The sequence below is a fragment of the Contarinia nasturtii genome, unplaced genomic scaffold (assembly GCF_009176525.2).
Source record: "Contarinia nasturtii isolate CC-2019 unplaced genomic scaffold, AAFC_CNas_1.1 Cnas_scaffold_4311, whole genome shotgun sequence".
Taxonomy (NCBI): domain Eukaryota; kingdom Metazoa; phylum Arthropoda; class Insecta; order Diptera; family Cecidomyiidae; genus Contarinia; species Contarinia nasturtii.
Window position 1 is genome coordinate 2,726,908 of NW_022201606.1, and position 13,126 is coordinate 2,740,033.

General features: G+C 33.2%; 1 protein-coding gene across 1 annotated transcript in view; it reads right to left on the reverse strand.

Moving 5' to 3' along the window:
- Window positions 1-3,897: 3,897 nt before the first annotated feature.
- LOC116350689 (zinc finger protein ZIC 4) overlaps window positions 3,898-13,126 on the reverse strand; it is a 36,131-nt gene continuing 26,902 nt past the window's right edge. The window contains exons 2-3 of the mRNA XM_031782581.1: window positions 5,292-5,461; window positions 3,898-5,213 (exon numbers count right to left, since the gene is read on the reverse strand). Coding sequence (XP_031638441.1) covers window positions 4,671-5,213; window positions 5,292-5,461 — 713 coding nt within the window. The 3' untranslated portion in view covers window positions 3,898-4,670. The remainder of the gene's footprint in view (window positions 5,214-5,291; window positions 5,462-13,126) is intronic.

The window sequence follows — 13,126 nt, forward strand, 5'->3', positions numbered from 1 at the left end:
GATCGAAGATACAAATGTCGGAAATGTTAACGGATTGTCCATTCGAATCTGTTTATGCAAAAAAGTACAGTTCGGCCAGTTCGGCATATACGTGGCAAATGCAAAATATGTACGGACGTACGACAGTGCCATTTCAGCGGTCTTCCGTATTTTTCATACAAGCTTCCCATATAGATGGTAAAAAAACGCGAAAAATGGAAAAAATAATATCTTTTTTTCTTCGATTTACAAATACTGCTCAATTTTCTGTGTCAACTGGTTAAATCAGAATGAAAAAATTCGCACTCCTTATCATCCAAATCACGATTGGCATTCGCATATTATTTAATGGGTGTTATTTGCCTGCTAAATGGCAACCTTATATGAAACTCTCGGAGACTCGGTATAGAGCACAAAAAGTGAAAAAAAAATCTGATTTTTTTTTCTCAATTCTTATGCACAACTAAATGGCCTATATCATCTGGTGCGACTTAATGTAAAAATGTGCTATTTCTGTCACCCAAATCGTTGTTCAATGCTATCTCGCTCACCATTACATGTAATTTCTCAATGCATGGCATTGTGTTTACAAACAACATTCGATTGACACCCAAATACGCAATAAAAAATCGCTGTTACAAGCCATTTGATTGTATATGAAATTTGAGAATAAGAAGTTTTTTTCACTTTTTGTGTGTTCTATACCGAGCCTCCGAAAGTGTGAAATATTTATACCGTTAAAGTGCGTCGCATATCAAAGCGAAACAAAATTTTGTTACTAAAACATGGCAGAACAGTAGCTAGTTATCAGCACAAAACGAAACTTACATATTTTGTGTAATAAAAAGTCAATGTTATTTATTCCTTTGTTAACAAAATATTGTCTCGCTTTGATATGCAACCATTTTGAGACGCGTTTCGATATGCGACCACACAATAAGTTGTTTTTATTCTAGAGCGTTCAATTAATCGCTAGTCACTATATCGCTCACCTTTGCATGCATGGAAATGTGTTTACAAACAACATTCTATTACAACTCAACTACGCAATAAAAATCGTCAACACAAAACTGAACACGATGACCAAAATACATTCACTCTCAATCATTTTTATTCTCTTTATTTCTTACACACAACATCCGCAGTAACATTATGTGTTTAAACAAAAAAAACTAATTCTGAAAAACGCGGCATAGATTATGAGCTGCGATATAATGAAGCGTAATAATACGATTGACATCAAATTATAATAAATGTAATATTTATTGGGAAGCAAACATCTATGCCCCGTTTTTAAGAATTCTCATTTTCAACGTACGTATTTCAAAGTACGGCATCTGTATTGCCACTACTATTCCCATGGACGCATATTCATTTGAAAAATTCCATCGTTTTATTGTCTTTGCACCAATCTGACATCCCCACAAAATAAAGTGTACACGAAAAAGAATATGTTTTATGGAATAGAAAATTGCCAAGAGATAGCTGAGATTTTATACATGCATTGTCGGGCCAAAATTCACCCTCGATAAATGCGACTTTTGTGTTGTGCGTACACCAATACATGCTAACCGTAGTCAGAAGTAACACATATTCACAGTGAAGTCAATGATGTAAAAGCCGCGGCATATGTTCGGCTCAATGAATAGTAGTCATGTATATCAATGCGTTTGGTCGGTGCGCTACTAAATCTATTTGCATTTCTACGAAATGGTAAGACGATCAGTGTAATGAATGCTCAATTGAGCGACTCGGTTCGGATTTTCGAAGGTCATGTAAATCAATTTAAAGTAATTTGCATTTCATTTTCTCCCTCCTCAAATGATAAATTGAGTAGACGTCTTTTGTATCTGACTTTTTGTACTCTGTTTACTAAAAAGAAGCAACAACATTATTCAAGAAATGTTTCCATTACATTTTTCAACGTGCCAAAATCACATTTAAAAAATTCAATCCGATTCAAAATTGCAATAAAATCGTATTAGTTCTTTAATCAGCATTTAATTAATTTTATCAGGAAAATTGATTTAGGTGTTGTTTTTTTCTTACTGTAACCGGATTATAGTAATACGCAGTCAATGAATAACAAATTGCTGCTTTCCGTCTAGTCAACCAATCAACACTAAGACAACTTCACTAATCTGGTTTTGATTAAATTGTTGTGACATCGAACATCAACAATTCGATGCGGGGAGAAACGCATGTGAAGCAATAACAACTAATCATGCCAGATTGTATAATTTATATTGATCAATTTATTTAGAAAAAAACATTACTGAAGCATTGAAAAATGTTTGGAAGAATTCATTTTGAGGGAAATATCGAAAGTTTTCAACCGTTCAGCATTTTGATTTTAACTATTCGTTGTTTTCGTTATTAAATCCATTTTAAGAAGTCAAGCCAATTATACGCACAACAAAAGACTAGACAAAAGATAAATAAATAAATTATGCACAATCACTGTGCCACAAGAGTAATCCTCTTAGTGTCATTCGATGATTTTTGTTTAAAAACTTAATGATTTTATAGATTTCAGAAACTTAGATTGTCTATCATGTTAAGCAGAGAGTGAAAAAATGTGTGCAGTATGAATAAGTTGTATTTTTGTTCAACTTACCAGTATCCAAAGTCAATCGAAATTGTGAATGAAAAAAATATAAGCAAAACTTGTCTTTTATTAATGTGTTAATGAATTTATTTTATCTCAGAAATTACATCTCATTAAATAGATCAGTTTAACTAACGTTCAATAATAATTGGGATTTTAGTAAACAATTTGCAAATATTTGATTAATTTTATCTCTTGCGATTTGATTTTGATGCATAGAATATAGAATATATTGGTTCACTGAATTGCGTCAAGATGTAAACAATCCGACTCGTCATTGTTTTTGTCTAGCGAACAAATTTTTATGTTCCTAAAATTAAGTTCAATAAATATAGCATTGAATGCACAAATTTACGTATCTGTTTCTCCTCTTCTGGTTAGTTTTTCATACATTTTAATTGAAATTGTTTAATTGAATTTTCAAATCGAATATGAGATCAATTATTTTATTGAAACCACGTCAAATGATTTGTACTTTTTATTTCAAATGATTGAATTTTATGCTTGATTTTGATGCGGTTTAAATGAATTTTCACATTCTTTTAAAATACATTCATTATAAAATTGAAACAATTAATGTTGTTGTTTTGTAGTGTGAACAGCCAAAAATGCATTCAAGTATTAACAATTGAACATCAAAACCAATTTATTTGCTCGAATTGATTTGATCGAATTCAACACATCAAAGCGAAAATAAATTGAGGTGTGCGAATAATTTTCATTATTTCCATTGTGTTTAAATACATTTGTCTTTTAATACTACACGATGAAACCACAGAATGCACATTTTTACGTATCAAAGGAATACTTGATTAAGCGGCCTGCATCGGACAACTCAAAATTACCTTATCTCCGGATTTATTATTGAAATAGAAATCATTTTTCATTAGTAATGTAACCAAAATGACAAAAAAATAAAAAAAATTCAAAATATGGCATCGATCCCGAATCCGTCAAGTCCGCAATATCAAAAGGAATTTTGATATTTTGCTGTATTTTGAAGGGAATATTTTTGTAGTCTGACAAATAGTTGTTGTGGATAGTATAATACACAATAATTTAGATTTAATATACATTTTGGATTTGAGTAATTCCCGATTCTAATATCCCGAAAATCTTATAGAAATGATAAATATGAATTATTCCTCATTCAAAATGTTTGAAAACAGGGTATAGAATCATCTAATACCAACTTCAAACGAAAACAAAATCTCAAAAGTCTGAAATAATAAACGAAAAAAAGAACAAACGAAAGAGAAATTTCTTCAAAATGACAACATCTCAATTTATTTCACATCAGAATTTGCAATAAAGTACTTTTCATATACTTACTAGCTACAGTATCGTATAGTATGGGATTTTATTTTCATTCGCATAATTTATATTTCTAATACATTTAATCAATCTCAATAAATGTTCGCAGACATTTGTTTTGCAACTACAAATATATACATAAATAGCAGAAAAATCTTGCATTAGCCACATGCTAATATAATATATTTGTTTTTGGCTATAATTCGTACACTATACATTTGCATATGAATAAGTGACATACAATAAAATAAAATTAATAATGATAATGTAAAGTAAAGCAATTGAAATTGGAAAAAAAAATTTAAAAAAAATAATAAATTGTCTTCTAGAGCTATTGAAAATTAAAATATATTCACTTTTTCCTCCGTGCATACCATTGAAATGAGTGTGTTCTTGTGTTTTACTCCAATAATAATAAGCAAATTTTATTTTATTTATTAAATACGATTCAGTTGAAAGCAATATATACATTAACGCCAATACATATCCAACAAAGAGTGCTAAAACATTCGCGCGAAAAAGTGTTTTTTTCGAAGAAAAAAAAACTCCTATTTTCATTTCTCTTGAGCCACTTCATCAACGAATTGGCGAAAAATATTTGAATTTTGCCAATGGAAATGTGATGTTTTTAGCAGGCACAGAGCGGTACTGTATCAATGAGCCATTTCATCGATACAAAATTCATGAAATTTACGTTTTGTGTATTTATATCGGCTAATTTTTTTTTTCTTCTCATTTTTTTTGTAAATTTTACGAAGGTGTTAAACATTTAATAAGCAGTCGCATGATGTGGTATCAAATGTTGATGTGAAAATGGATTCAAATGATTAATGTCGGTTGGTGGGGCAGCAGCTGCAACGGCTGCTGAATGATACCAGTCATTGCTTGGATGATGATGATGATGTGAGTGGTGTTGATGGTATAGTAATGGATTTGGATGATTGAAGTGGTGGCTAGTTGTCAATGGTGGCGGTGCAAAATTTGAATTTACACCATAAGGTGATGCTGATGGCATGCATGCAAGCGACGTGCTTCCACTCAAATTATTGTTATTACTGCTAATATTATTGTTGTTAGACGGAGCCAATGTGCCCGATGATGGAGATCTTGTGTGAATCGAACTGTGTTCCGATTTAATGGACAGAGGAGTGTGCGATTTTAATGAGTTAGCATCTGTATTATGACCCAATCGGTTTGCAGATGGTGGGGTTTGTGCACCCCCAGTTATGATCGAAGACGAGCTGGAGTCATCTTCATTGTCACTTTCAAACGTATTGTGTGACGGTGATTTTTCGCCAAGACTTCCGTGAACCTATTCCAAACAAATTGAAGAAAACCATGCATTTAATAAAAGAAATTTAAATTTAAAGACTTCGTTAGTAATAATTACCTTCATGTGCTTTCTTAATGATGATGGGTGAGTGTAAGATTTATCACAGCCAACAACACGACAATTGTATGGCTTGTCTGACGTGTGTACATGTGAATGTTTCTTGCGATCTGATGAATTGGCAAAGCGTCGATCGCACCCATCATGCTCGCATTTAAAAGGTTTTTCGCCTGGAAGAGAGAGAAAAAAATTACGATTAATCACAAAACTCACTAAAATCAAGCAATAAACAGCGGCTACACAATTCAAACGCATAAAAATTGGTTTTGGGATAATATTCTTTGCATCAGTTGCTTTTGTCAAAAAGAGTCATTGAGACAGTGCATAAATCACCATTTAGTGAAGATGCACACGTGTCAGTGTCGGCGTTAAGCACATAAAATCAATGAACCTACATTGTCAGTTGACAAACAAACAGCCATACAATCGACGGGCGATGTCATTACTCAAGTCTGGAATGGCGTATAGCAAACGTATGGATTATTCGCTTCGAATTGGTCAACATGCATTTGAAATGGTGGTAAAGTTGTCACCCACATTCACACATGCACAGTCAAGCAATTGTGCTTAACTGTATTCGTTTGTAGTTTGTAAAATAGAGATGCATTTCGACACAATTTCATTGAATGCAATTTTCAAGAGAACGAAACAAAGCCATTTGTGCAACAGAAGACCAAAGCGTAAACTATATTGAAATCATGAAAATGCAGTCATTTTTCAAAGAGTTCGAAATGCTGTGTATCGGTCCGGTCATTGTATTTGTGTTTGTGCCTCCTCTGCTCGTTTATAATGACCATTGTATTTCCGTGACACACACAAAAAAACTTCTAATGAAAATAAAGTATAAAACTTGAATCGAGGCCGTTGCATCTGCTCCATTTTAGTTTACATTGTTTCGATGGAAGTATTGCAATTGTTTTCAAATTATCCGTAAATTGTTTGTTCAATTCGAAAGTGACTTTTCAAAGTCATTCCAATTGGTTTTGAGTTTGGCAAATTATATACAAAACTCAAACCATCGGTATGAAGCAATCGAATGTAATTCTTGGAAAATCAACTTAAATAGCTTCATTTAACAGATCGATCGAGAGTAAATCTTCTGAAAAATTATTCATGGTCACATTAAAATTTGTGACTAGCACCGGCCGAGAAAAAGGATTCGATTAACGAACGAAATTCAAAACGATTTTGAAAGCGAACAAAGATGAAATATAAATAAAATGTTTATATTTATTGGATTGCCGTAAAAAAAACGTGAATAAAACTAAGCAACAGACAAAAAGATTGTCATAAAAATAATTCATTTTTTTCCTCCTTTTGTGACCTGACCAACAACAAAACAAGCGTTTATCTTTCGTGAGCATCGATCAGATCGATTCGGCTATCGAGAATCTATTGCGCGGCAAACCATACATTCGATTTGGCCCTTTCGATTTTAACGGCTATACATTTGCCGTCTCAAATGTTCCATAATTTATTGACCTAAGCCCTGATGTTGTTATTCACCTTTTTTCAGATGTGTTTTTTCTCTATTTTTTTATATAAAAAATTTTACGTTTATTTTGGATCATTGGTTCGAGTGGTGCAGTTTACTGTCGCACACACAAACAATGAACATGATATTTCTCCCGATTTAAGAAACAAATGGCAAGAAATATCAATAATAATTTTTCATCCCTTTTCAGCCTTGTGTATTGTCGGTGTTTTTCGGTCGGTTTGCATCTAAAACACATAGACATTCATTTGGAAGTGTTTTCGATTCTTTTGTTCGGCTCTTCGGTTGTTTTCGTTTCAATGCTGGTGTGAGAAAGTTCTGAAGATTACAACACTCCCGATGCATATGCACACGAACAACTTTTACCGGGCGGTTTTATCGCTTTTTCGTTATAAATTATTTTAACGAGAATAAATTTGATTAAATAGCCGAAACCATTTTTTAAGAGATTTTTTTTATGCCGGCCTCAATTTGTCTATCAAATAAATGTTTTAATGCTGTTTAATTTGAATCGTAAAAGTTTGCTTTTATTATACAAATGAAATTATTTTTTTTTTTCAAGGCTCTTTATGCATTGAGATAGGTTAAGAAATTTTAATGTTCAATACAATTTAGTTAAAATTGTGAGCTTTTGTTTCAATCTGTGTACTTATGCAATCACATTAAATGGGTTTATTATGGGAAAGGCTTATTGAAAATATAAGCTAATAAAACTTGATTTTCAAACAGTATTGTGCCATTGTTTCAGCCAATAACCATTTGACCCTTTTTTTCTCTTTCTCTGTGTGTGTTTCTCCCTCTCAATTGCAAACATCATTCTTTTACCCTACCGTAAGTTTTTTTATTTTTACTTTAAACTTTAAAAAGATTCAGAAAAATTTGTGCAATCGTGGGCGTTTTCATACTAGTTGTAATGAGTATCATGATATTTATGAGCCGGCAATGCGTTACGGATCGGTTTCCACAAACCGATTCTTGTTGTTTTTTTTTGCCTCTTCTCTCGTTCTCATCTTTCTGATATTATTGTCATATGAACGGGTATTTTGATTTATATTGCCGTGCGTGTAAACCTATTTGTGTTGTCGGAGAGAATGTGATAGTTTTCAAAATGTTCTGCACGCATATGTTACAATGTTCAGGTTCGCCGTGTAGGTCTTTGGGTCAGCTGTTTCTCTACCTGACAACACAAAATCCATAGAATTCATTTGTTGTGCCTCTACGACGAAAAGAAATGACAAACACGCACCAGAAAAAAAATGAAGAAAAAAGCGAGATAGAGAGAGAGAGAGAGAGAGAGAAAGAAAGAAAACTTCTTCTTTGCTAACATTTTCATTGTTTGACATGTGATAGTACCGATTACGTTCTTGTGAAACATGTTGTAAAACATTTCGACTTCTATTGATGAATCTTCTTGAAATTACATTCATTTAAAGAGAAGAAAAAAATCAGTGTCATCGGCTCTATTGCAATATGGTCATGAATTCACCAACGTGAATCAATTTGGGTGAATTTTAGTTTTAATCCGAAAAGAATTAATCATTTAATTGCTGAATATTCGTCCGCCTTCAATTTAATGCATTGATTTCCGAACGGCTGAGTCATAAATGATTCGGACAACAACACCTAATAGAACAGAGAACTGACCAAAACAAAAGAAAATCTAATTCTCAGTAATTTTTGCCACTCAGTGTGATTTATTACTTTTGTCCGTTGTTGGTCTTTTCATTTGGTTTGTCTTGGACAATTTACTGTGTCAAATTTTAAGCCCATTGAACAAAATTTTCGAATTGATTCCTGCAGCCTGTTTGCGCAGTAAAACCGAAATACACACAAGAAGAACGAAGTAGAAAATGTTTATTGATTTGCATATATGGTTTTATTGTAAAAGGCCAGTTGTGGCTGCCGATTCTACGTAAGACGTCGTAAAAATTCCAACGACAGAGAGACACATGAATGAAAGATTTCCAAATAACCATAAATATGTAAAAAAAAAATTATTACGGCTATTCGTTCCGTTTTTGCTTTTTCACTGAAACTCATTCTTTAGTAGCACAACAGGCTGTTCGGTTGCACCATGGACACAATTTGCTGTGCAAAATGCAAAATCTTTTCATTTGAAAGTGACACTAGTAATTCGCCATTCACTTTATTACAGTTCCGAAATGCAAAGGCAACAAAACAATAATGAAAATCGGAAAAGCAAATAAAACGAAATTGAGCCTGTGTAGCACAGAGATAAACACAAACATATTATCAGTTGTGAGAAAATCGAAATTGATGTCCGTCTTCCGGAAACTAATTGTAAAATTTGCGTTTAAAGTGTGCAAGACGAAAATCGATGAGGGTGTAAAGAAAAATCTCCATTACGTAGAAATGTGACGAATAATTTCGAGAGCAATTCACCCAGACGCATTGTTAATAGTTTCAAATTCAATTTTCAATTCCAAAAATAGCTTTGAATGTGAAATTGTCTTGTTTCATGGCCATTGTTGTTTGTTCTGTATGTAATCGTTATTGCTTCCTTTGCGCGTTCGACAAGATTGAATAAATGTGCGTGCTGTGTTTTCTAAATCAGATTTTAATCGTTTGCAAACAACTTAATTAAATGAATTGACTTGAAATGAGTGAGATATTTTACTACGAATACAACAAGATATATACACAGACAGCAAAATGTTATAATCATCCTCTTACTCTATCTTCTATGGACTCTATTCACTGATTCAATCTAGATACGGCAAAGCGATTTTTTTCCAGTCAGTTTATCGAAATTGATTTGTTTTAATTTGCATGATTTTTTTCTTCTCTTTATGCGAGCACATGAAAATTCAAATTGAACCGAAACACCACCAAAATGATTATGAGAAAAAAAAGGTGAACTGAATACACAATCCAAATCAATTAAGTTTTGTTTAACTTCATCTTGATTACATGATTTCAATCGACTTGCTCGTCGAACCGTGGCGTCAAGTTCCAGTACAAACAATTCGATTAATTTAAAACCCGAATTGAAGACAAAGAGAAAGAGATGAAAACGAAAATCAAATGGCGACACCAAAAACAATGGCATTATCCACAAGAAAACAAAACAAAACGAGAAAAGGCGATCAGATTTTGATTGATAAAGTGGTCGAAAATTCAGATCTCAATGGTTTTTGGTGTATATTAATCGCGGCGCGACAGCATCGCATTTATAATGATGATGATGATGATGAAGCGTAGATTGTGTACGCCTTGAATTTAAACTTAAAAAAAGCGATTAGATTAACGCGATGCGATAAGGCGAAATTCAATGAGGATATTACACAAAACAAACAAATGATATACAAAACCCAGTCATTTATTTCAGTTTAAATGACTTTGCGCTGAAACGAAAAGAGTTTGACCGTTTTGTATCTCGGGAAGATGAATGTGATTTACAGCATTCGATGCATAAATAAAAACACCACACATCCAAATCCAAGACAAAAACAAAACCGAGCAACGCGTGCCATAACAAGTGATTTGATGTCGACCAATTACATTAAGTCGCCGAATGAATTTCATTTGATTTCTTTCGTGTCTGGTATTTTTCTGGTTGATTTGATTTTTGAAACATAATTTTTCTTACATTTTTTTTTTTCGAAGGACAAAAATCAAAAACTAATGATAAAATTTAATTATGCAAATGAAACGTCTCATGTTTGAAAAATTCGATAGTTTGTTGATGATGAAAGATAATTTTTTCGGAGTCTATTCATAAATTTGAAAAAAAAAACTGAACTATTTTTATGGACCTTATCGGATTTTGACATCATTGTAGAGATAATAAAAAAACAAAACGAGACACTTTTCAAATGTCAAGTGTTGTTCGATTCAAGAAATTAGAATAATTTTGATATTATTTTGATTTTCTCTCTACTTTCTTATGTTCCCTCTTGAAAGAATCGAAATTCTTTTGCTTATGGAAATATGGTATGTAAATGAGAGCACCGAAACATTTCAAACAAATTATTGTTCATTATCTAATGGATGACGTTGTCGTGTCGTCGAAATCATGTTATGTGTCTGATTCAAACCAATTTGACATGAACACTTTTTTTTGAAGACGAAACGAACAGAACTAGTTTCTTCGTGTGTTCTGCTATTCTCTATGTATTTACAATGCACGTGTTAATGGCGCCAAGTTCTAATCTGTGCCAGGTAATCTTGATGATGATGGAATCGATCTGGCTAAATGCTATGAAACTAAATCATTGAGTTAGATGCATTTCGGTCATTGGCATGTTCTGTTGTTGTCAGTTCGAAACTCCCATTTCTTTTGAATCGAGTGCAATGTCAAACAATATATCGCGTCAAATGGGGACAAATGTTTTGAAATTCTCAACGCATATGCCAACATAAAAAAAACCCACCCCTCGCATGCACCCACACAAATATATCAAAACCACAGTGAAAATGGAAAATAAACATGTTTTCGTACGCAGTAAAATAACAAATGAATTTTTCGACGTGATCAAAAAGAAAGGCAGTAACAACATCGTCAACAAAAGGAGGGGCCGCACCACCAACAAAAATCATTAGAAAATGTACGCTGCAATACACGCTTTCCGTGCACTTTGTGAAAAACGCCACTTCCAGATGTCAAATTTAGATTGTTTTTTGCTTGATATTATTGTTACGGGACGTCGTACTTCTTTGGCATCCGTTTTCGACAATACTCGGTATATTTCTATTCAGAGAGTCAATGTATATTCTCATTGCATCTTCATTTGGTTCGATTTTTGCGATTCTGACGCAAAAACATATTTCAAAGGTTTTTGTGAATGTTTCTATGAATTTTGGAATGAAATTTCTATGTAAAATGCTGCAGCATAATTTTAGATGTTTTTTTTTGTTTCTAAGCAACACCGAAGAAACTCCGGAACGATAATAATTTTTGATAACAAAGCTTTGAATTTTGAATAGTACGCACAAACATTCCAGGCGACAAACGACGACGACGACGATGATGATGACGATGACGATGATTACTATGAATGGTACAAGGTTTCTCATTTTCGTTTGGCATTCAGAGGGACGTATTTTATCGCTGCATTTGACACATGATGAAAATGAAATGAAAACCAAAATACGCTTTCGCCCGCCGTATAAGTGCTCTATTCGGGACAGAAAATTCACTACGACTCATTCTAGGAGAATGAGTCTATGTGTGTATTTGGACCAACTTCACACTACCGAAACAACAGTTGGATGTAAATATGCGAATGCTGGCAATGAATTTAACATAATATTCATGCGTTGATGTTTAGAAGTTCTGTGAAATGTACACAATTTTAAAATCATTTCTGTGTGCTAAACAACGAATTTTCGCCTGAATAACGTCCCACATGAACATAGATTAAGAGTGAACAAAACGATGCTCATGTGATGAGCGAAAAAAAAGCGATGGAAATTATTAAAGGAATAAACATGAAGCATCCCGACCGATGATGCTTGTTCTATCCAAACAAAAACTGATTCGGTTTCTGTTTCCGTCAATGATACACTGCCGCTGACGACGTTGATGATAATAATGATATGGTTGGTGGTGATGGTGAAGTTATTGTGAGGGCAAACATAATAACCGTAAATAAAATTCGTTCGCGCATTTTTACGTTATTTCTTAACTTCAGTGGTTTGGTGCGTTTTTTTTCTCGTGTGCGTGCACAAACCATAAACATATTTTTTGCGTATATTTTTCTCAACTTTTATATCAATTTTCTTTTTCCCAGCGCAGAAAAATGCAAACGAACCATCGAGCAAAAGAACAAAAAAAAAACGTGTATATGCTCAATATTGTGGTGTGAATCTATTTCGATGCCGCTCCTTGCGCCAATTGTTCACACCAAAATTTCCATTTTTTTTTTCGTATTTGCGGTGCTTGATTTTTATTTAGGGATTTTCGTTGTCAGAGATATTTTCTCGCGATATTTACGATGCGGTGTGTGAACTCTTGTTACTTATTCTACTGTTGGATGTTTAACTCTATGTGCTTAGGACCAAAGAGGATATACTTTGAACATATCTGTACGTTTTGTTTCATTTGTGCGCATACACCATTTCAATCCAAGAGATTTTCTATCGTTTTAGATCGCTTTTTGTACATTTACATACGCAAAAATGGCGGCAAAAACTCGTAAATAAAAGCTTTACTCAAAAAATTATTGTCAAAATTTATCGTTGTGATGACTTTGTTGCGCAGTTCATTTACATATCGGGTTTTTGTCCTGCATATATGCATGTAGCTCTATAATAATGATATTAAATAGCCATTATCATCGGATTATTCGGCTTTAAGCGTAACAACATGCGCAAATCA